General features: G+C 44.3%; 1 protein-coding gene across 1 annotated transcript in view; it reads right to left on the bottom strand.

Annotated features, from left to right (window-relative positions):
- Window positions 1-25,602, bottom strand: part of kcnt2 (potassium channel, subfamily T, member 2) — a 1,159,267-nt gene that overhangs the window by 453,241 nt on the left and 680,424 nt on the right. The window contains exons 21-23 of the mRNA XM_038794878.1: window positions 20,911-21,127; window positions 9,134-9,239; window positions 4,748-4,920 (exon numbers count right to left, since the gene is read on the bottom strand). Coding sequence (XP_038650806.1) covers window positions 4,748-4,920; window positions 9,134-9,239; window positions 20,911-21,127 — 496 coding nt within the window. The remainder of the gene's footprint in view (window positions 1-4,747; window positions 4,921-9,133; window positions 9,240-20,910; window positions 21,128-25,602) is intronic.

The raw sequence follows: 25,602 nt of genomic DNA, 5'->3' as shown, positions 1-25,602 counted from the left end.
GGGGTCCTGGGGGGAGGGGCGCGGGGCGATCTGACCCCGGGGGGTGCCCCCACGGTGGCCTGGCCCGCGATTGGGGCCCACCGATCGGCGGGCGGGCCTGTGCCGTGGGGGCACTCTTTTTCTTCCGCCCCCGCCACGGCCTTCACCATGGCGGAGGCAGGAGACCCCCTCCCCTGCGCATGCGCCGGTATGACGTCAGCAGCTGTTGACGCACTGGCGCATGCTCAGACTTACGGCGGCCGACGAAGTCCTTTCGGCCCCGGCTGGCGTGGCGCCAAAGTCCGTTCACGCCAGCCGGCGGAGTGGGAACCACTCCGGCGCGGGCCTAGCCCATCAATGTGAGGGCTTGGCCCCTAAAGGTGCGGGTAGTGGGTGGTAGGAAAAGTCGTGAGAAAATTCACTTAGTCTTCTTAATATGCAGAATGTTCTTTTGTAGCATAATTCATACAATAACATATTACATTCTTCAGACTCCAAAATCATCTCAATGTGAAATGGTTAATGTAATATTCTTTGTCTTGTTGTGCTGACACAAAATACTTACAGAGCTTGCTGATGTAAGGAAAACACTAACTTTTCTTGAACATCTCTTGCTGTGGCTTCATCTTGCCATGAGGTTCAATAAGAGAGAGCAGAGTCGTGAAACATTACATCACTTCCTTGATGACATTCAAGGGGAGCCCGTATGCAGGGTCTTTCAATGGGTGGGTCACAACCCACAGGGGGCTATCATTCATGCCAAACAAGTGCCAGCAATGACCATCTCCAATAAGAGAGAATCAAACCATCGTCCATTGAAATTAAAAGTCATTGTCATCACTGAATCCCCCACTAACAATGCCATGAGGGTGACCATTGACCACAAACTGAACTATACTAGCCAAATCAATAATGTGACCACAAGAGCAGGTCAGAGACTAGGGGTCCTGTGGTGACTAACTCACCTCCTGGCTCTCCAAACCTGTCTACCACCTCTAAGACACAGACAGGAGTGCAATGGAATACTCCCCACTTGCCTGGATGAGTGCAGCTCCATCAACCCTCAAGAAGCTCGACACCAGCCAGGACAAAGCAGCCCACTTGATTGGTACCTCTCCCACAAATATTCTTGAATTGTTCGATGCTTCCAGCAATGACAGAGACGTCTCCATACTTATCGACCATATAATATTCTCAGTCTCATTGTGCTAATACAGAATATTTACAGAATCTGCTGAGGTTGGAAAGCAGCACCTTTTTAAACATCTCTTACTGTGGCTTCATGTTGGTATGAGATTCAAGAAGCAAGAGCAGAATGATGAGACTTTGCAGCACTTCCTGTCTAGAGGTGGACAATGTCTCATTAACAGATCACACAGTTAGACTTAACCCTTGTATTAATGAGTAACATTCTATGGAAAAAACAGTTTTCATCAAGCATAAAACTGAACAGGCAACTTTCACCAAATAAAATAGATATTTGCAAAGCTGCAATGTAAATGAAGTAACCACGAGCATTCATGCCACACAAGTAGTGAGTAATGATTATCTAGAACAAAAGGGAGGCTAACCACCATCCATAACTTTAAACAGCATCACTGAATCAAACATCCTTGGGATTTACCACTGACCAGAAAATTAATTAGATCATCTATATAAATGATGTGGCTACAAGATCAGGTTAGAGGTTGGGAATTCTACAGTAACACGTGCTGACTCCTCAAAGCCTGTCCAACCTCTAGAAGGTAAAGTCAGGAATCTGATGAAGTACTCTCCACCTTACCTGGATGAGTGAAACTCCAAAAACACACAAGAATCTGGACACCGTCCAAAAGAAGCGCACTTGATTGGCAACCTATCTCTCACCTCAACCATCCACTCCCTCCATCCCCAGAACAACATAGCCCCATCTACAAGTAGTACTGCCATAACACACCATGACACCTTCAACAGCACCTTGCAAACCCGCAACCTCTGCCACCTCAAAGAACAAGGGCAGTAGGTGCATGGAAACAGCATCTGCAAGTCCAAGTCACTTGCACGCTACCAAGAAACAATCTTGTTGTTCCTTCATTGTAACTGGGTCAAAATCCTGAAACTCCCTTCCCAACAGCACTGTCGCTGTACCTATACCACACAACTGCAGTGAATCAGAAAGTGTCTCCTCACCACCTTCTCAAGGCTCATTAGGGATGGACAAAAATTGAGACAGAAAATTCTGGAAATATTCAGCAGGTAAGCCAGCATATGAACTGAATGTCATCAGAATGAAATTTTATTTAATTCCTCTTCACAGATACCCCCTGATCTACTGAGTATTTCCAGAATTTCCTGTTTTTATTTCAGAATTCAGCATCTGCAGTATTGTATTTTTGTAGGTAATATCCCAGGAAATAGTTTTTTTAAATACAGGCGACATTTATGCACAAATAAATAATGGAGCAATGCTGCTGAAACCTTGATCCATGCCTTTCTCTATACCTCACTACTCCAAGGCTGGTGTTCCTTCTTTTACCCTTTGTAAACTTCAGCTCATCAAAACTCTGTTGCCTATATCCTAACTTGTACTAAGTCATATGAACCCTTCAGCCTTGAACTGATAGTTTTAAGAAATTGTCATATTTTATATTTTAGATTTTATGTAGTATTGTTATTAAAACCTGGGTTAAGATACATACAGTTGATAAAAGCTGTAATTAAGAGATTGTAAAAGTGAGGTAGTCATTGATTTTGCAGGTGAAGTATTCTACCGGAAGATTTGAGAACCATTTACTTGTTACAGCTTGCTAACTAATTGAATATTGTTTATGTTTAAAGATCAACTGGGGGTGTAGAAAATCTATGAGGGATATTGTGTTTGGTCCGGGATGAACAGGTCATGGGACATCTTGTGGGAAGAGTCAAAAGAATGCCTTATTTTGGGGGTAGAGATGATGCGATTAAGGAGAGGAGCCAGGTCTGTCTGAAAAGTTAGTTCTTCCTCAGATTTCAATCTGAACAGAGGCATTTAGGTTTTGGTCCTGAAAAGTTCTCGCTCCAAAAATCAGAGAAAAGCAAGTAGAAACCTGGTTGTTAACTTTATTCATGGCTGGTATATGAACTATATTGGTTTGCTTAATTAGGATATAGTAACAGGTTTAGGAAGAAAGTTCAGGTTTTCTTCTTTCACTTAAGAACTGTTGCAACAGTTAACTGTAAAGCAATCTCTCTATTGTTAATGCGGTTAATTTTGTGTTTAAATTAAAGTTTGTTTTAACATAAAGGATACCTATTGGTCAGTGTTATTACTCCTCACTCTTTTACAAATTTCAAATTGTCGGGTTCTAGTCCAGGATCCTATCATTGAGCTATATTAGTCCACCAACACTATGCAGTTAATGCATTTTGGAAGGTCTAATGCAGGCAGGGAATATACAGTGAATGGTAGAACCCTCAAGAGTATTGACAGTTAGAGAGATCTAGGTGTACAGGTCCACAGGTCACTGAAAGGGGCAACACAGGTGGAGAAGGTAGTCAAGAAGGCATACGGCATGCTTGCCTTCATTGGCCGGGGTATTGAGTATAAAAATTGGCAAGTCATGTTGCAGATGTATAGAACCTTAGTTAGGCCACACTTGGAGTATAGTGATCAATTCTGGTTGCCACACTTCCAGAAGGATGTGGAGGCTTTAGAGAGGATGCAGAAGAGATTTACCAAATGTTGCCTGGTATGGAGGGCATTAGCTATGAGGAGAGGTTGAATAAACTCGGCTTGTTCTCACTGGAACGACGGAGGTTGAGGGGCGACTTGATAGACGTCTACAAAATTATGAGGGGCATAGACAGAGTGGATAGTCAGAGGCTTTTTCCCAGGGTAGAGGGATCAATTACTAGGGGGCACAGGTTTAAGGTGTGAGGGGCAAGGTTTAGAGGAGATGTATGAGGCAAGTTCTTTTACACAGGGTAGTGGGTGCTTGGAACTCGCTGTCGGAGGAGGTGGTGGAAGTAGGGAAGATAGTAACGTTTAAGGGGCATCTTGACAAATACATGAATAGGATGGCAATAGAGGGATACGAACCCCGGAAGTGCAGAAGATTTTAGTTTAGACGGCCAGCATGGTTGGCACAGGCTTGGAGGGCTGAAGTGCCTGTTCCTGTGCTGTACTTTTCTTTGTTTTTTGTTCTTTGCAACACCATCACTTTAAAATGACCTTCCTGGTTTTCAAATCCCTCCATGATCTCGCCCCTTCTGCATTTCCCCTTCCAGCCATATAGATCACTGTGCCCCTCCAATTCTGGCCTCTTTTGCATCTCTGATTTTAATCGGTCTAATATTGATGGCCGTGCCTTCAGCTGTTTGGCCCTAAGTTCTGTAATTCCTTTTCTAAACCACTTTGCCTCTCCAACTCTCTTCCTATAGACACTCACGAATATCACCAATTTGACCAGGTTTTGATCATCTGTCCTAATATCTCCTTACGCGACCCTTTCAAATTTTGTTTGATAACGTTCCTATGATGTACCTTGGGGTATTTTGTGTTGAGGAAGCAATATAAATGGAAGTTGTTGTTGCTGCCACAGCATGTCTTTCCTTACTACCTGACAATTTGGATAACTTACATAGTGTGAAAAATGTCACATTTCTTTTCATAACATTGCAGGTCGATTAATTTTCACTGATACATGAAGAAACCTGTTTTTGAAGCAAAAATGATTATTCTGATTGAGTTTGAAATGACTGATTTTTTGCAATCCATTAAAGAATGAGAAAGCAAGTATATAGTACTTACTGATTATCCAGGAGTAATACAATGGGATTTAACTCTTTCTTTGGTCTGTAGTAAGCTCTGAGGGGAACAATAAAGTTGTACAATCCATTTCCTGCTGTTTCTGCAGAAACAATGATAAGTTTGTTCCTGAAGCCATACGCTTTTGCATCTTCATAGTAATTATGTTGGCACCCCTAGAGGAAACAAAATAGCAAATGTATTTATTAACATTTTTAAACCAGTACATACTTGAATATTCCGAATGTCAAATGAATTTTCATTTATTATCACTAACGAAAACTTGACACTTGGTCCAAATAAATCTTTTCGAGTTCCTCTTTTCATAACATAAAAATATGACAGGAAGGTGACAAAAATAGAAAATGCCTATATTGCTAGTTTGTAGAAACGGATCATTTCTGGCCAAGATCTATGTACCATGTAAACAATTCATCAATCAGAATTCATTGAGAAAATATAGTATCTCGGAAAGCAACAACAGATCAGGAATTTGAAACTGCACTTGTGGAGGACCCAAAAGATATTGCTCGTATAGTTTACACTTTGATAAGGACTCACAAGGGGTAATCATCTAGTTCCTGTGCCACAGGAATGGAAGTAGCCTATTATCTCTGAACATTGTTACTCAGACTTTGAAAAAACATCTGGTTCACATGCTGTTGGAATATTTGGTATATTGATACAATCTATTTTGATTTTATAACTGGATGGGAAGATTCCAAAATTGAATCCTGGCTCAAAAGATGGTACCTTTTACTTTTTTTTCATAAAACGTGAACAGAGTCGCAGGATCACTCGTTAGTTTCAACAACAAGGAAAAGACATTTATTAAATACAAAAAAATTGGACTATGATACAATACCCCTCAGTTTAACAGTTAAGTAGTGTGTTTTAGGATTAATAGTGACTACAAAGTACATCTTAATCTACACTAGTCTCATTAACACAAAGCCTCTTTTAGGCACACCAGATGATGGTGATAAAATTCATGCACTGTGCTCTGAACCCAAGCTAATGTCTGTGGTTTTCTCCTCAGAATCACTCCAGATGATTGTCACATGAGAGTTTCTGAACTCCACTCCCAAAAACATGCTTTAAAATAATCTCTCATAATAATAATGCTTTTCCTTAGCGGTTTGCATTCCGAAATCTAATCCAGATTTTACTCTTTCAAACAGAGATTCTGCTCCACTTTTAAGTGCACCATCCAGCTCAGGGTTTTACATCACCCCATTTTAGGTTTCCTTTATCTGAACTACTTTTACACAAGCTCTGAGATCAAGCCACCAATATCCATGGTTAATTCAACCCACCTCCCATGGGCTGTAGTAAAAATTCACAAACCTGAAAATCACTTTAGCTATCTTTCTGCCATCTCAGCCTTCTTCTCTTCCTTGTTTATTTTATTTAAAAAAAAAATTTAGAGTACCAAATTACTTTTTTCTAATGAAGAGCAATTTGGCATGGCCAATCCACCTACCCTGCACATCTTTGGGTTGTGGGGGTAAAACTATGCAGACACGGGGAGAATGTGCAAACTCCACACAGTGACCCAGGGCCGGGATCGAACTCAAGTCCTCAGCGCCATAGGCACCAGTGCTAATGACTGTGCCACCATGCCGCCCCTCTCAATCTTCTTCTCAGCTTGGTCATTCTTACTGAACAAGCACAGAAACTTTAAATCAAACCCACTTCAAACTATACTTTATATATAATATTTTCCAGTACAAATATATATCCCTTGAAACGATTTTTGTTATTCCAAACAGAGGGATTGATTCTCCGTGCCCCGCGCCAGGCTGGAGAATCGCCGCAACCACGCCACGATGCCCCGACGCCCATGGGGTCTGGCCCGCGATTGGGGCCCACCAATTGGCGGGCCGGCCTCTCCACTCCCCCCCCCCCCCCCCCCCCCCCCCCCCCCACGGGCCTACTTTCTGGTGCAGCCGGCTCTCGAACACCAACACCATGTTGAGTCGGGGCCGGCGTGCTAAAGAAGTCCCCAGCGCGTGCGCAGGTTGGTGCGGCCCAACTGCGCATGCACGGGTTGGTGCGGCGCCCATTTGGGTGCCAGGAAAGGAGGCTGGAGTGGCCAGAATCGGTCATACCCGGGCCCGGTTCGCACCATCGTGAAACGCGACGCCGTTCACGACAGCGTGAACATGTGGGCTCCTTTTGGGAGAATCACCACCAATATTTAGTCACAAATATAGAAGAGGTTAATTTAAAATTATTTAATTATAATTACCAGGGCACCAATCTAATACAGAAATCTGATCACGTTATGTAAGGGTCTAAGTGGGTGGCAAATAACAAACGATTACCATAGATTACAGCTTGAAAGTCAACCGTTGAAGCCTCAAAATCCTTCCAAAAATGGAGGTCAACTCATAAAATGTGAAATTTGTTTAGGTGATCACCAATTTGAAATGTGATAATAAAAACATACGACTGGTAATTCAAATTAAATAAATGTTACACATTTTATTGAATTAATTAATTCTTCAAGAATAACCAGAATCAAAACGACTTAAAAACCAATTCATCCATGTTGCTGATTTAACATAATGGGTACACTTGTTTTTGCTTTGTAATGATGAATTGCAGGAAACTGGTAAATTTGGCATTAGTTTTTTCGGTAGTATACAAGAGACCTTGGTCTTCTGCAGTAACACAAGCATTTTTGTTCTATAAAGTGGCTCCACCAACTAGCTGTTTCTCCAAACTCTTTGCTAGGTTATGGATTTGAATGCACTTTAGTGCAGATATACACGTTGCATTTTTGATGATGATGTAACAATTCTGACAGTTTTTGAGGCTCTGTTCCAACAAATGCTTCTCAAGATCAGGCCAGTGGCTGGGTTGTGTTCTTTTGGTCTATTTGGTCTTTCGGATCTTCTTCAGGGCCGATCTTCTTCCTTAATCTTACACCAGTTTCTCACTATTACCAAATTTTCTCATTTGACGAGTTAGCATATGTGGTGACCTTTAGCTCAAAACCAGCTTTGTGCTTCATTCTTTTTGCCAGGGCATACATTTATGTTTTAAACTACCGTGCATCTTCTTGGTAACACAGCCTGTTTTGCCTGCTTGATCCCATGCATTGACTTATAAGGAGAATAAAATATGCATTCCTGAGGAGAAAGAATGAAGCGAACTCCTAATATGAGTATCGCATTTCTTAGCAGGATGTTGGGAGAGGAATTGACTTCTACATCAAACATAGGCTTCAACAAGAATTTTGGTGCCAAGAAAATGGGGTCATTCATCTTATACAGTGGGTTAAATTATACATTGCCTTTGTCGTTTAGTTTTAACTGGAAGTCAGGGGAGTTAGTGCAGATAGACTGCTGGAGAAAGGGAACAGCTCTGCTAATAGCAGTTGGAAACAGGGAGAGAGTGAGAAGGCTGCTCTCATAACTCTGCTCAAAGCAATAAAATGCAAGAAGACAAGCTCCAGAAGAATTAAAAGGACAATCGGTTCAAGAAACATGGAAATAGAACAGGATAATGTTCATGGGTAGCACAGGAAAAGCCAAGAAAGGAGTGGCTGCTGAGAAGCTAGGTTTATAAAGGTTCCTAGTGTAATCCTAAAGTTTATAAAGTAATCCTAAAGTTTGGAATGTCTTACTACAGTCAGCAAAATAAATTTTAAAGCCATTAGGAAGACAGTATTGGCTGGCTATTAGAGTTTGTGTTAGCAGTGGAAGTCAGTCAAGACAAAGAAATCCTAAATGCGTCAGTGTAAAATCCTGGAGTGAATTTGCTGGTTGAGGTGAAGCGGAAGCTCTGTTCAAAAGAGTCCTTTGTAAAACGTGAAGCGGATTTCATAACGCAACCTGCTAATGGAAATTGTATTTACAGCAAAAATTTTAAAACATGTTTTTGGGAATGGAGCCTGGAAACTCTCATGTTTCAATCACCTGGGGGAATTCTAATTCTGAGCAGAAATCGACAGACACTAACTTGGGTTCAGACTGAAGTGTGTGTTGGACCACAGCAGATCTGTGTTTTACAAAAGGATTTTGTGTGCTAATGAGACCATTGTTGCTTCAAATGTACTGTGCATTCCGTGTTAATCTTAAAACCTATGTGTACTTGTTAACTTGGGCGGGGGGTGGGGGGGGGGGGGGGGGGGGAGGTAGAGAGAGAGAGAGGAGTAAAGGAGTATTGTATTCTAATTATGTTTTAATTTCTAATAATATTTTGTATTATTATTAAAAATAATGAGCGGTTCTGTGGCTCTGTTCCTACATCTCTGATAAAAAAATAAATAAAAGTTACGGTCTTTTGAGCTGGGGATCCATTCTGAGATCTTCCCGTCCAGTTTCATTAACTGGGATCAAAACACTTTGCAGAGATGAGAATCAACACCTGAATTCATACCTTATCTAATCTGAGACAGCAGAATGGGACTTTCTCTGGCAGTAGATGACACAACGTTGGAGAGCTTCCAATGTAAGGCGAGTTTGGAGGGTATCCTTTAACATACCTACAACAAATAATGACAGTCATTTTTAAATTGGGAATCCAAAGCATTTCTCAGCCTAATTTTTCTAGGAATATGTTGTATGTGCCAATGTGCTAAACGTAAGTGAATAAGCAACGCATGCTCGTCTTCATCTTCAAACTCGTTGTATCAGGTAGATAATACTGCCTCTCTTTTTTTATATATAAATTTAGTGTACCCAATCATTTTTTCAATTAAGGGGTAATTTAGCATGGCCAATCCACCTACCCTGCACATCTTTGAGTTGTGGGGGCGAAACTCCCGCAAACACGGGGAGACTGTGCAAACTCCACACGGACAGTGACCCAGGGCCAGGATCGAACCTGGGACCTCGGCGCCGTGAGGCAGCAGTGCTAACCACTGTGCCACCGTGCTGCCCAATAATACTTTATTTTATGTGCAGCACAATACTAATACTTAAAATACATGCTGCAAGTAAGATTCTTCTGATATACTTTACAGGAATTGTTTTAGAGCATGTTTCCTTTTAACGATTAGCCATTAAGTTTTGTTCACTTTTTAAAAAGAATCAGATATGTTTCTTTAAAGGATTATCCAATGAGAGAAACAACTCAAGGGAGTGCACAGAGGAAAATCCATGGAAACAGGGGAGACTCAGCTATTTAGAGAAACACAAGAACACTTAGCAATGTAGTGTAGAGATGTCCTCATATTATTCTTTCCTATAGATTTGCCCCTCAATATCCGTTCCTATTATTTGGAAATTTATAGTAGACATCCAGCACTGTACCAATTCTTTTACTGTTCCTTAACTCTAACTCTAGAAAGGACCACTCCATCATAACCTCGAGAGGAAATGTGTGCTTACTAGCTCATCAGACTTAATTGTATTTATTGGCCTCAGCCCTGTTCATATGCAAGACGACTGGCTTGGAAAGGCCCATCTTCCCCAGAATTGAACCAATCCCCCCAGGAATCTGAAGCGGTTCAACCAGCGGTTGTTTCCACTCACAAAATGGCCTGCATCTGTTCAGTGATATCCTTTACCCCAGTACCTAGTAAGAGTACAGTAAAATTAGGGGAATGAATTTACCCTAATATAAATCAGGGGGAAGAAAGACTAAAAGATAATAAGGGTGAAGAATTCTGACAATGTTTCAAAAAAACTTTGTAAATATGCTGCTGGGACAATCAGGATTAAAGAACTGCTGCATCTAGTTATAGAGAATGTTTAGAACAACTTGAGGCTGTTCCACTGGGAGAACATCTGGTTAATAGTGGTCATAACAATTAGGTTTAAAGTTTGCTCTGCAAATAGATTTTTAAAATATTCAAATGAAAGGGAGTCAGTTTCAGAGAATTTGCGCAGGTGAAGTTCTTGAACGCCTCGGTCAGTGAGACAGCCAGAGTGGGGATTGTAACTTGGTAATTTGGAACAGTGTGGTAATTCGTTGCAGAGTGGGATGAGGTGCCTTTTCTCTTTTTGTTTTGTTTGCTTTCTTCTGGCTTTGTAACTGGTAATCTGCAGGGAGTGATCTGGAGAGCATCCTGGGAAGGTAAGTGATACAAATACATTTCCAAATTGTGGGGGGACTGAAGTGACATCAAAGTACTGCTGTGACCTGATTGGCTGGTAGGAAATCTGTTAAATTTGAAAAAGAAAACATTTTTAAAAAACTAATTAAAACTTATTAATGAACTAGATAGAGGAGTAACTCCTCCTTTGTGAGCAACATGGTAGCACAGTGATTAGCACAGTTGCTTTACAGCTCCAGGGTCCCAGGTTCGATTCCCGGCTTGGGTCACTGTCTGTGCGGAGTCTGCACGTTCTCCCCGTGTCTGCGTGGGTTTCCTCCGGGAGGCTCCAGTTTCCTCCCACAGTCCAAAGATGTGTAGGTTAGGTGGATTGGCCATGCTAAATTGCCCTTAAGTTAGGTGGGGTTACTGGGTTTCGATTGTGGGCTTAAGTGGGGTGCTATTACCAAGGGCTGGTGCAGACTCGATGGGCCAAATGGCCTACGTCTGCACTGTAAATTCTATGATTCTATGAACTAAACCTGAGAGCAGAGATTAATATTTAGCATTTAATTTTACAGTAAAACTCTAGCATCTGCGCCATATAGTTAATTGTAACTTTGTCGAACAATAATTTAAGTATTTTTAATTAATTAACTAGTGCTTAAATGTCACTCAGCAGGATGCAGTGCTCCAACTGTGAGATGTGGCAGATCTGTGATGCTTCCAGCATTCTGGTCGACTATGTCTGTAGCAGGTGTAACCAATGGCAGCTCCTCACAGACCACGTGGTTCAGTTGGAGCAGCAGATGGATGCACTTAGGTGCATGCAAGTGGCAGAAAGCATTATAGATAGGAGTTATAGAGACATGGTCATCCCCAAGGTGCAGGCAGACAGATGGGTGACTGCTATAAAGGGCAGGCAGGCAGTGCAGGAACACCCTATGGCTGTCCCCCTCTCTAACAAGTATACCATTTTGGATACTGTTGAAGGGATAGCCTATTAGGGGAAAACAACAGCAGCCAGAACAGTGGCACCATACCTGGCTCTGTTGCTCAGCAGAGGAGAGAAAAGTGCAGAAAAGCGATAGTTATAGGGAACTTTATAGTAAGGGGCACAGATAGGCGCTTCTGTGGACATGAAAGAGACTCCAGGGTGGTATGTTTCCTCCCTGGTGCCAGGGTTAAGGATGTCTCTGAACGAACACAGGACATCCTGAAGGGGGATGTTGAACTGCCAGAGGTTGTAGTACACATAGGTACTAACGACATAGGCAGGAAGAGTGATGAGGTCCTGCAGAAGGAGTTCAGAGAGGTAGGCAGTGAGCTAAAAAGTAGGGCCTCTAGGGTTGTAATCTCAGGATTACACCCTGTGCCACGTGCCAGTGAGGCTAGAAATAGGATAGTGCAGCTAAACACGTGGCTAAACTGGTGGTGTAGGAGGGAGGGTTTCAGATTTCTGGACCATTGGGATCACTTCTGGGGCAGGTGGGATTGCATTGAAACTGGAGGGGCACCGATATTCTGGTTGGGAGGTTTGCTAGAGTCACTTGGGAGGATTTAAACTACTATAGCAGGGGGGTGGGAACTAGAATGTTATGGTGATAGGGTGTAAGTAAGGGCTTAAGTGGGTCAGTGCAGACTCGATGGGCTGAATGGCCTCCTTCTGCACTGTATGTTCTATATATATATATAACATCACTTTCAGGCAGAGCAAAAAGGTGACAAGTGTGAGAAGGGAGGTGGTCAATGCAGTATTGAGGATGTTGTACCTAAATGCGCGCAATATACGGAACAAGGTAAATGAGCTAGTTGCACACATTGAAATTGGCTGGTACAATTTGTGGGCATCACAGAGATGTGGCTGCAAGGGGATCAGGGCTTGGATCGAAATATCCAATATGTGTCCTATTGAAAGGACAGGCAGATGGGCAAAGGGGGCGGGGTGGCATTGTTATTAAGAAATGAAGTTAAATTGATAGCAAGGAACGATATAGGATCAGAAGGCATAGAATCTCTGTGGGTAGAGTTGAGGAATCGCAAAGGTTAAAAGACCCTGATGGGAGTTATATACAGGCCCCCGAGCAGTAGTCAGGATGTGGGGCAGAAAATAAATCAGGAGATAGGAAAGGCTTGTAAAAAAGGCAATAATCATGCTGCCATTGACTTCCCTCATCAGCCATGGAGGCCTTGTCCTGCCCTTAGCATGATTCCTCCTCCTTGGGATGAATTTCTTTTCAATATGCAGATGGACTGGGAAAATCAGTTTGGTAGTGCATCCCAAGAAAAGGAATTTGTGGAATGTCTAAAAGAGCCCACCAGGGAACAGGCAATTCTGGATATGGTGATGTATAATGAGGCAGACTTGATTATGGAACTTAAGATGAAGGAACCCTTAGGCAGCAGTGACCATAATTTGATAGAATTTACCCTGCAGTTTGAGAGGGAGAATCAGATGTAATGGTATTACAATTAAATAAGAGTAACTACAAAGACATGAGGGAGGAGCTGGCCAGAGTTGATTGGAAAAGGAGCCTAGCACGGAAGACAGTGAAACAGCAATGGCAGGAGGTTTTGGGGGTTATTTGGGAGGCAAAAAATAAATTCATCCCAAGGAGGAGGAAAAGTGCTAAGGGCAGGACAAGGCATCCATGGCTGACAAGGGAAGTCAATGACAGCATGAAAGCAAAAGAAAATGCATACAAAGAGGCGAGGATTAGTGGGAAGTCAGAGGATTGGGAAGTCTTTAAAAGTGAGCAGAGGACAACTAAAAAAGCAATAAGGGGAGAGAAGATGAAATATGAGTGCAAGCTAGCTGGTAATATAAAGAAAGATAGGAAGAGTTTTTTTCAATATATAAAAGGTAAGAGAGAGGCAAAAATGGGCATTGGACCACTGGAAAATGTGGCTGGAAAAGTAATAATGGGAAACAAAGAAATGGCAGAGGAACTGAATAGTTACTTTGCATCAGTCTTCACAGTGGAAGACACCAGTGGGATGCCAGAGCTCCAGGAGAATCAGGGGGCAGAGGTGAGTGCAGTGACCATCACAAAAGAGAATGTTCTGGGGAAACTGAAAGGTCTGAAGGTGGATAAATCACCTGGACTGGATGGACTACACCCAAAGATTCTAAAAGAGATAGCTGAGGAGATTGTGGAGGTATTGGTGGTGATCTTTCAGGAATCACTGAAGGCAGTAAGGGTCTCAGAAGACTGGAAAGTGGCTAATGTAATATCGCTGTTTAAGAAGGGAGGAACGCAGAAGATGGGAAATTATAGGCCGGTTAGCCTGACTTCAGTCATTGGTAAGATTTTAGAGTCCATTATTAAATATGAGATCGCGGAATACTTGGAAGCGCATGATAAAATAGGACTTAGTCAGCACGGCTTCGTCAAGGGGAGTTCATGTCTGACAAATCTGTTAAAGTTGCTGAGGAAGTAACAAGGAAGTTCGACAAAGGAGAACCAGTGGACGTGATGTATTTAGATTTCCAGAAGGCCTTTGACAAGGTGCCGCGTAGGAGACTGTTAAATAAGTTAAGAGCCCATGGTGTTAAGGTTAAGATCCTGGCATGGATAGAGGATTGGCTGACTGACAGGAGGCAGAGAGTGGGGAGAAAGGGGTCTTTTTCAGGATGACAGCCGGTGACTAGTGTTGTGCCTCAGCGGTCGGTGCTAGGACCACAACTTTACACAATATATATTAATGATCTGGAAGAAGGAACTGATGGCACTGTTGCTAAGTGTGCAGATGATACAAAGATCTGTAGAGGGACAGGTAGTATTGAGGAAGCAGGTGGGCTGCAGAAGGGCTTGGACAGGCTTGGAGAGTGGGCAAAGAAGCGGCAGATGGAATACAGTGTGGAAAAGTGTGAGGTTATGCACTTTGGAAGGAGAAATGAATGAAGGCATAGGCTATTTTCCTAATGAGAAGATGCTAGGAAATCAGAAGCACAAAGGGACTTGGAGTCCTTGTTCACGATTCTCTTAAGGTTAACGTGCAGGTTCAGTTGGCAGTTAGGAAGGCAAATGCAATGTCAGCTTTCATGTCGAGAGGGCTAGAATACAAGACCAGGGATGTACTTCTGAGGCTATATAAGGCTCTGGTCAGACCCCATTTGGAGTATTGTGAGTGGTTTTGGGGCCCATATCTAAGGAAGGATGTGCTGGCCTTGGAAAGGGTCCAGAGGAGGTTCGCACGAATGATCCTAGGAATGAAGAGCCTGTCCTATGAGGAACACTTGAGGACTCTGGGTCTGTACAGATTTGTTTAGAAGGATGAAGGGGGATCTTATTGAAACTTACAGGATACTGCGTGGCCTGGGTAGAGTGGACGTGGAGAGGATGTTTCCACTTGTAGGAAGAACAAGAAGCAGAGGACACAATCTCAGATGAAAGCGACAATCCTTTAAAACAGAGATGAGCAGGAATTTCTTCAGCCAGAGGATGGTGAATCTGTGGAACTCTTTGCTGCAGAAGGCTGTGGAGGCTAAATCACTGAGTGACTTTATGACAGAGATAGATTGGTTCTTGAGCAATGAGGGGATCAGGGGTTATGGGGAGAAGGCAGGAGAATGGAGATGAGAAAAACATCAGCCATGATTGAGTGGCGGAGCAGACTCGATGGACCGAATGGCCTAATTCTGCTCCTGTGTCTTCTGGTCTAATTGAGAAGGGATCCAGTATAGGTGGACTGGAAACAGGAATTGGACAGGAAAACAGTGAATGAACAATCACAGCTCTTCAAAGTTGAAACAAATCAAGAATATTGCCATAGGGAGGAAATATGGGGCATTCAATCTTCAGCCTCCTTGATGACAAAAGAAATAAACTAAAATAAAAGTTTTTAAAAAGGCTTATAAAAATGTCAGGTGCAGATTACAATTGAAAACCAGGCAGAATACAAACAGTACAGGAGGAAATTGAAAACGGGCATAAGAAACCATGAGGAAAGATCAACAGGTCATGTAAAAAAGAACCCAAAACTCTTTTATAAGCACATTAAGTAAATTAAAATACTAGGTAAAAGAATGATGGGGCCAACTAGGGATTAAAAATAAGTCCATTTATGAAGGCAGAACCGCATGACCAAATTACTAAATGAATATTTTTCATCTGTCTTCACAAAAGAAAGAGGGTGAAGTTCATGGGAATCCGGGGTCAAAATAGGATCAGTGCTGGTTTGCAATTCTCCAACACCCCCACTGGGGGCAGGATCGGGGCTCGCACCAGAAGGAGGATGTAAATGAGTTATTAGGACCCATTTACATCCACTTAGCGGGTCGAGAATCAGAATCTCCGGGCCCGCGTGATTCTCCGGTCCTCTGGGCTGAGAATCACATGGATGGGGATCACTACTGGTATTTACCAGCATGGTCCTGACATGGTGGACCTAGTGGTGGTCCAAGGGAGTAACTCCTTAAGGAGTTGCCCCAAAAGTCCATCTGAGGGCCACCCTCCCCATCATAAAAATAGGACTAGACAGTGTAGATGCAGGGAAGATGTTACCAATGATGGGTGTGTCCAGAACTCGGGGTCACAGTCTGAGGATTCAGAGTAAACCATTCCGAACAGTATGAGGAGACATTTCTTCACCCAAAGAGTGGTGAGCCTGTGGAATTCATTACTACAGGAAGTAGTTGTTGCTAAAACATTGAATATATTCAAGAGGCGGCTAGATATAGCACTTGGGGAGAATGGGATCAAAGGCTATGGGGAAAAGCTGGATTAGGCTTAAGTTGGATGTTTAGCCATGATCGTGGTAAATGGAAGGGCCTAAAGGCTCAACCTGCTCCTATCTTCTATGTTCTTTCAATCCTCCTTTATTGGAGTCATGCCAGTGGATTGGATGAATGCCAATAATTTGCAACCCTATACCAAAAAGGGGCGAGGGATAAACCAAGGAGGGATAACTTCAAGCTAATCAGTCTAACATTACTGGTGGGAAAATTACTAGAGGCCATTGTTAAGGACATAATTAATTCTGACTTGGAGAAATGTAAGTTGATAAGAAACTGCCAGCTCAGATTTGTTCAAGGAAATTGAGCTGGATCATTCCCTCTATTTCTCCCTCCACAGATGCAACCAGATTTGATGACAATGTCCAGCATTTTCTGCTTTTATTTCATGTCTGATTAAGTTCTCTTGTGAAGGAGCAGAGAGGGTTGACACAGGTAGTGTAGTTGATATATATGTAAACTTTTAACATTTCTTAAGGTACCATGAAACAGATATTTTTCAGAAGGTAGAAGTAGGCGTTTTGGAATTTTGGCAATTTGGGCAAGTAATTAGTTGAAGCATGGGAGGCAGAGAGTAAACAAACAGATATTTATCTGACTGAAGAGACGTATACAGAGGGGTCCCCATGAGTCTTAGGAGCATTGTTTTTATTGCTATATATAAATAACCTGTCCTTGGATGTAGAAAGCACAATTTTGAAGTTTGCAGATAATGTAACTGTTTGGCAATACTGTAAATGGGGAGCATGATAGTCGTAGCTTCAGGATGATGGAGATCAGACTGGAAATTAAATTTAATACGTGTAATTGTGAAGTGTTGCACCTTGAAAGAAACAACATGGATGGGCAGCATAACCTAAATGATAATGAAAACAGAAAATACTGTACAATCTCAGCAGGTCTGACAGAATCTGTGGAGAAGAGAGCTAATATTTCGAGTCTGGATGACTGTCAATGCTTTGGCAAAGAGTCTTCCAGAGTTCGCTCCCTTTTCTCTCCACAGATGCTTGCAGACCTGCTGAGATTGTCCAGTATTTTCAGGTTTTGTTTCATTCCAGCAGCCTCAGTAATTTGCTTTTATAATCTAAGTGATAAGAAGTGTGCAAGAGCAGAAAGATCTGGAGCTGCATATTTACAAAGTTTTCAAGGTTACATAGGATTTCCTAAGGTATAAGGCACAGAAGTAGGATATTCAGCCCAGTTAATCTATGTCAGTGTTGAGCCCTCACTCCTGAATCATCCCACCTATTTTCATCTACATCTGCCTCCAAATTCTTGTCTGGCTTTCCCTTAAATTTATTTTTATTATTAGCTTGAACCACTGTGATAATGAGTTCCACATTCTTATCAATCTTTGGATAAAGACGTTTCTTCTGAATTCCCTGTTGGATTTCTTAATGGTTATCTTAGGTTGTTGCCTCAAGCTACGCTCTTCCCCACAAGTCTGCATCCACTCCATCAAAACCTCTCATAATGTTAAAGAACTCTATTAGGTACACCGAGCACCAAGCTTTCTTCTTTTCAAGAGAAAAGAGATCCAGCATGTCAACCCTTTCCAAATATCTGTACCCATGCATTCCTGGTATCATCCTTGTAAATCCTTTCTGCAGCCTCTTCAGTGCCTTTTTATCCTTTCCATAATATAGCAGCCAGAACTACATGCAGTACTCTGTGTGATCTAACCAAAGTTAAATACATTTGTAGCATAACTTCATCACTTGTCAATTCTACCAGTCTAGAAATAAAACTTAGCATTTGATTTAATCATTTTATGGCCTCGCTAACCCGTGATGCAAACTTTAGTGATTGGTGTATTTCTACTGAAATCCCTTTTGTTCTCCTGCCCCTTCGAAGTAACAAGTGGCCACCCCATCTGCCTCCCAAAATACCTCACATTTAACAGTGCATTTGCCAATTATTTATCCATGCTGCAAGTCTTCCTGTGATTTGTTGCAGTCCTCCTCAGGGGCATAGAAAGTTGCGAAATCATATGGAATTCTTGGCTTTCTCAACTGGGACATTGGATACAAAAGCAGGAAGTCATGTTGAACGTTTACAAATCTCTGATTAGGCCTCAGCTGGAGTATCATATATAATTCTGGACATCACATTATAGGAAGGATGTTAAGACCTTGGAGAAGGTACAGAGCAGAGGAGGTTTACCAGGATGATAACAGGGACGATGAAGTTCAATTATGTGGCAAGGTTACAGAAGCTGGGCTAGTTCTGTTTAAATCAGGAAAAACTAAGTGATGACCTGGTAGAAGTATTTAAAAGTATGAAGGGCTCTGATGAAGCAAGTAGGGAAAATCTATTTCCTCCGGCAGGTAACCAGACATAGTTTTAAAATAATTTTTACCTTTACTAATGAGATTTCAGGATCGAAAAAGAAACAGCAACAGAGAAGGAAAACAAGTGAATTGGAGTCAAAGAAGGTATGGAAAGATTCAATTAAGAACAAAAATAAAATACTAAAACGGAAGTTGACAACGTAGGAGCTGAAATCTTTGCCGGGTCTCTCTGAGCCTCCGCGCCGCAATTGCGCCTGGCGCGGGGGTGGAGAATGGGACATCGGACCCGTGACGCCTTCCCGCGTTTCTCCGGCGACCTGAAAATTGCCACCAGTCGCCGCGCGCACATAGTCGACGCAGCGCCGGTCGGGGGCCGTTGAAAGAGGCCCCACGGCGATTCTCCGCAGACAACCGGCCGAGTTCCTGGTATGGTTCACGTATGGTTCGCGGGAGTTCGGAGTCGTGGCTGCGGTGGCCGTCTTCGTGGGGGGGGGGGGGCTCCACGGCGGCCAGGCCCACGACCGGGGGCCACCGATCGGCGGCCGCAATCTGGGGGGGCGGGGCCTACTTCTTCGGCGCAGGCCCGCTGTGTTGGTCCACCATGTCGTGCGGGGACGGCACTGCAGGCGCTGCCGCGCACATGCACGGACCCGTAGCCGGAAGTGCAGGGCACCGTATTGGCAGCCGGAGCTGTGTGGAGCACTCCAGGGCCCTGCTACCCCCCTTAAAAATGGAGAATCACACCGGATATTCTAGAAAAAAAGTCCGGAGTGATCCACGCCCGTTTTCTTGCGGGCGTGAGAAAATAGCCCCTTTATTGGAGAATCTCGCCCCTTGTCATTAAAAACCTACTTACAAAGTCCTAACCATCTACAGCTTGTTTAATGGCAATGAATGTGCAAATGCCTCACTTTCTTGAAGCTCACTGGGAGATTTTGTGAGGTTAACAGTAGAGTGGCACATATTGTCTCCCAAACTTTTGAAGATTCATGAAATAGCTCTTCTTCCGCACAAGTTGCTGGACGATTTATGCATTTATGTTTATTAAGCTCGCCATTATTTTGGAAGCAAAATATGGACCTTGGCTAATACTAGCCAGGTGTGATGCCAAAGTGAGTTAAAAGGAGAGAAATTATGCAGAGAACAAATCTCTCCCAATGAGAACATAAGTCAGGTGCTCAATTTTTTCTTCACAATAAATTCTTAATCATCCTGTTACTCACAAGTAAAAACAATCTGTCCCGTTGTCTTAAATATGCAAACTGTTGTTTCCCTTGCTTCTACATCAAAAGAGAAAATGGCTCATCAGGGTGCTGAAGACACCGTCAAGTCACTGGTTCAGAGCGAAACAAGACTCCCTGAGAGGAAAACCTTTCCTTACCATAGCTCCCCAGCATGTCTGACAGTTTAGCTAATGACTATAATAGCTTTGATGCCTTTTGTGAGAAAGCTGAAAGGCTGGAACTATTCAATCTTTCTGAGAGAGATCATCACTTGGACGCAAGATGCTACCATTTAAAACTGGAAAACAAATTGTGACTCGAACCAATATTTGTGCCTGTGTTTAAATAATCCAGTTGCAAACTTGTTAAACTGAATAGAGGTGATCCTTGCGCACATGAATAATTAGAAGCAATTCTACACTTTGATCACTCATGCAATATAGAGATCTTTGATGATTATTATGCACTAATCGTTACAAATCGCACCATGCCCAATTATCTGTGAATATGTATATGTTTATTTGCATGTGCAGTTGATGATTTGAAGTGTTTTTGATATTTGTAAACAGAACATGCAACATTTATGTTTGTTATACCTCCTTTTACACAGTTTCAAGGTATGGTAGAACTGAATGTGTCCAGGCAATAGATTAGCTGTTTGTGAATTAACTTGGGAAGAATTAGTGATCAAATCTTTTAACCAGTGGTATGCAAAAAGAGACTTGTCAGTTACACAATATCTTTTCCTTCATGAGAATGTCAAATATTAGTTTATATTAACCAATCCAATATGTAAACAGATAAAATTCATGTGCATAGCTCACCATTTCCCTGAAGAAACCTATTTAGCCTCGAGTTAAAATAACACTAATTTGAAAATAAGTAGCAAAACGATACCACGCATTTCAGAACTTGTAGAACCTTACTCAGGTGCGGATGTTGCTTCCTCATCAGAATGATTTGTTTCATCCTCTGAGTGGTCACTTAGGAGGTCACAGGCTTGAATAGATGAAACATCTGCTACTTCTAAAACAGGAGCAATACTGGGTCTCCGACTTTCTTTGCCTCCACCTGATGGAAGGGTCAAGGTAGGACCAGCTGGAGGTCTACACCTTGTATCTTGGAGGTCTATGGCTACTGTGCCTAAAAGTAATGAAGAATATTAAAACAACTGACAAATACGTTAAGACCGGTCATTAAATACTTTGTATAACATACTTATAATGATCTTAAAACTGCATTATTATAATATGCAAATACTGTCTTATTTATTAAGCAATACATCAATGACACTGGGCCAAATATTGGAGTGGGGCATCTTGCACTGAGTCCCATTGGTTAGACTTGCACATTTAGCTTTTATTTTACCCACAAAGCTACTGGAAATGTGAATTTAAAAAAAAATAATTGATGTGATGTGAGCGTCGCTGGCTTGGCCAGCATTTATTGCCCATCCCTAGTTGCCCTTCAGAAGGTGGTGGTGAGCTGCCTTCTTGAACTGCTCCAGTCCTTCAGGTGTAGGTACACCCACTGTGCTGTTAGGGAGGAGGTTCAAGGATGTTGCCCCAGCGACAGTGAAGAAGCGGCAATATATTTCCAAGTCAGGGTGGTGAGTGATTTGGAGGCGAACCTCCAGGTTGTGGGGTTCCAAGGTATCTGCTACTCTGGTCCTTCGAGATGGTAGTGGTCGTGGGTTAGGTAAATGCTGTCCAAGGAAGTTACTGCAGTGCATCTTGTAGATGGTATACATGGCTGCCATTGTTCGTCAGTGATGGAGGGTCTGAATGTTTGTGGAAGGGGGAGCAATCAAGTGGGCTGCTTTGTCCTGGATGGTGTTGAGCTGCTTGAGTGTTGTGCCAGACAAGTGGAGGGTATTCCATTACACTCCTGACTTGTGCCTTGTAGATGGTGGACAGGCTTTGGGGATCAGGAGTTGAATTACTTTGACCTGCCCTAGTACAATATTAATGTGGCTAGTCCAATTGAGTTTCTGATCAATGGTAACCCCCAGGATGCTGATTGTGGGGGTTTCAGTGATGTTAATGCCATTAAATGTCAAGGGACGGTGGTTAGATCCTCTCTTGTAGGAGATAGTCATTGCCTGGCATTTGTATGGCATGAATGTAACTTTCTACACGTCATTTGGACATAGACTACTTCATTATCTGAGAAGTCGTGAATGGTGCTCAACATTGTGCAGTCATCAGCAAACATCCCCACTTCTGACCTTATGATAGAAGGGAGGTCAATGATGAAGCAGCTGAAGATGGTTGGGCCTAGGACACTATCCTGAGAAACCCCTGCAGTGATGTCCCAGAACTGAGATGATTGACCTCCAACCACCTCTGTGCTAGGTATGACTCCAACCAGGGGAGAGTTTTCCCCCTGATTCCCATTGACCCCACTTTAGCTAGGGCTCCTTGATGCCATGCTCAGTCAAATGCTGCCTTGATGTCAAGGGCAGTCACTCTCACTTCATGTCTGATAATCGCATAGCAATGGGAGCAGGATATTGGGGACCCCAGTGACAAATAGAACTAAGAGTAATCTCATTGGTTTAAGAATGGTAAAATATACAGAGAAAGGGTTGAGAAGGAGGGTCAAATAGGGCTGGTAACTTAAATCTGGTAAAGATGGGGAAATAAAAAGGAAAGAAACATTGGGTATGATTTACTGGAAATGTTTGTAAGTGTGGTAGCGAGCCGGAACTGCCGCGAGCTTCCTGATGCTCAGTCCGGCAAGACCATCATTGCGCTAAAACATTGAGTGGTCCACTTATCGAGGCCCCACGGGCTTCTCACCACAAATCTTGGTACCGCCAGCTGATTCGCTGAGACTGCGCTCGCCAGCCCCCTGCTAACAAGGGCGAGGAACACTTAAACCAATCCTGCACAGCCAATCCCACTCAGTTCGCAGCCATGCTGCTGAGACGACCAGCCCCATGATTCGGGGATGCAGACCTGGACAGATTATTTGAAGCAGTAAAGGTCAGACTCATGCCCTGTCCCCCTGAACGTCTCGGAGGGTCAGCCACAGGGCAGCCAGAAAGTGACAGTGGCAGTCAACTCAGGGAGCGTGACCAGGAGGACAGCCAGCCAGTGCCGCAAGGTCAGCGACCTCCATTGGGTCGCTTGGGTGAGTTTGCATTGGACCCCCAATCCCCAGTTCTCCAACCCCCCCCACCGACCAAAAGAATGCGCCCGGCACCACCCGCGTCCAGCTCCATTCCATTCCCCAGACAGTGGTACCCACACTCCGCATCCCACCCCTATACGGCCCATCTCCCACAAACCCAACCCCGCCCCTTCACCATCCTAGCCCCACGATGAACTACGCATGCGGCTAACGATGTTGCCTCTGTGTCCCCGCAAGAGATGTTGGCCCACAACTGACGGGCTGCAAGGTTCTGGACATCAGAGTCCTCATTCATTTTGAGAAACAGGCCCTAGAGGTTGTGGGGGTGTCCGAGGAAAGAGCAGTGACCACAGTAGAGGTCGGCGCATGGCGCAGAGGAGAGGATCCATCAGACCCACCCAGATGAACTGTCAAACGTGAGTTGTTAATGCCATACAGACTGACCCATCCCTCCCACTGACCACATGTCCATTCTCTGCAGGATCTCCAGCTGCGGAGCACCGGCCCAACCGGCATGGACCCCCAGCCTCCCAAGAGAATGCCTCGGAGGACAGCACCGAGGATGCCACCATTACCACGGCGCAGCTGTCATCTCCACCCTCCATCAGCGCAGAAGCACACACCTCGGTGGGCGACAGTAGTGGTCTGGCTTCTGGGGCACATTCTGGTGAGCACCACATAGCTGCTGATGCATGTAAGGTGGAAACAGGAATGCACAGGCAAGACAGCAGTCAGAGGTCTGCTGTATCCCAGGATGCAGCTGGGTCCCAGTTAGATGCTGAGCCTCTGGAACAGGTTTACGTGGTGATGCACAATCAATGGACACGAAACATAGATGAAGTCCGAATGATAGGCTTTAATACACAAGAAGTGTACCCGGCAGCAGACGTACAGAAGAAAGGCCGACTGCCGGGAAGCACGGGTTCTTATATCCCGCCTTGTAGGCGGAGCTACCTACCTCTCAGCCAATCGGCTGAGAGACACATGACTTACCCGGGCCAATGGGCAGCGAGTCCTCTGCACCAATGGCAGCTCACACTTCCAGGTACCGTAATACCCCTAGTCATACTACCACATTCACCCCTTGTTGAAAAAGAACCGGGGGGGGGGGGGGGGTGGTACGGGAAACACGGACATAGGGGGGGCGTATCCCATGAGAGACTGGTAGTATGACAAGAGACGTTTAGGTCATACCATTGCATTGATGGCTGCCCACTGGCCCACAATTATGTGCAAAATACAACAAACTATGTACAGTGTATAAAAATTGGGGAGGAAAAAATGGAGCACAGATAAGAAAAACAAGAGTCCATCAGCAGGCAAGAGTCCACCAGTAGGTCATATCGATTCAATCAGTCGATCGGGCGCCTTGGATGCCCTGCTTGACCTGCGTAGCTGTGCCGGTGACGTTGGAGCGGTGGTCGTCCGTGACTCCGGGAGCGATGATCCTGTTCCTGCGTCCGTACCCCTGGTCGGAGCTAGCGGGGGCCAGGCCGGGGGAGGGGTGTCCTGTCCGCTGGGTCGTGGGGGTGTCGGTGGGGTGGGGGGAGGGGGGCTTGCTGGGGGCAGTTGGGGTCGGGCGGGGGGGAAAGATGGTGCCGGGGGGTGTGGCCAGGATCCGGCGGGTGCCAGGTCCCGAAGGGAGACTGTGTCCTGTCGGCCGTCGGGATACTCCACATTCACGTATTGCGGGTTTGCGTGGAGTAGTTGGACTCTTTCGACCAATGGGTCCGACTTGTGCACCCGCACGTGCTTCCGGAGCAGGATGGGCCTGGGGGTAGCCAGCCAGGTCGGGAGCGGGGTCCCTGAGGAAGGCTTCCTGGGAAAGACAAGAAGACGTTCGTGAGGCGTTTGGTTAGTGGAGGTACAGAGAAGTGACCGGATAGAATGGAGGGCATCTGGGAGAACCTCTTGCCAGCAGGAGACTGGGAGATTTCTGGACCGTAGGGCCAGTAGGACGGTTTTCCAGACCGTACCATTCTCCCTCTCGACCTGTCCGTTACCCCGGGGGTTGTAACTGGTCGTCCTGCTGGAAGCGATGCCCCTGCTGAGCAGGAATTGACGCAGCTTGTCACTCATAAATGAGGACCCCCTATCGCTATGGATGTAAGCAGGGAAACCGAACAGGGAGAAGATGGTGTGTTGGGCTTTAATAATGGTGGTCGTGGTCATGTCAGGGCAGGGGATGGCGGAGGGGAAGCGGGAGTACTCGTCAATCACATTGAGGAAGTACGTGTTGCGGTTGTTGGAGGGGAGGGGACCTTTGAAGTCCATGCTGAGACGTTCAAAGGGGAGGGAAGCCTTTATAAGATGCGCTTGTTCGGGGCGGTAGAAGTGCGGCTTGCACTCCGCGCAGATGTGTCATTCCCTGGTCACTGTCCTGACCTCCTCGATGGAGTAGGGCAGGTTGCGGGTCTTTATAAAGTGGAAAAAGCGGGTGACCCCCGGATGGCAGAGGTCCGCGTGGAGGTTTCGGAGGCGGT

The sequence above is a fragment of the Scyliorhinus canicula genome, chromosome 4 (genome assembly GCF_902713615.1).
Source record: "Scyliorhinus canicula chromosome 4, sScyCan1.1, whole genome shotgun sequence".
NCBI classification, from domain to species: domain Eukaryota; kingdom Metazoa; phylum Chordata; class Chondrichthyes; order Carcharhiniformes; family Scyliorhinidae; genus Scyliorhinus; species Scyliorhinus canicula.
Note: the sequence above shows the minus strand (reverse complement) of the source record. Positions and strands in the feature narration are given on the sequence as shown.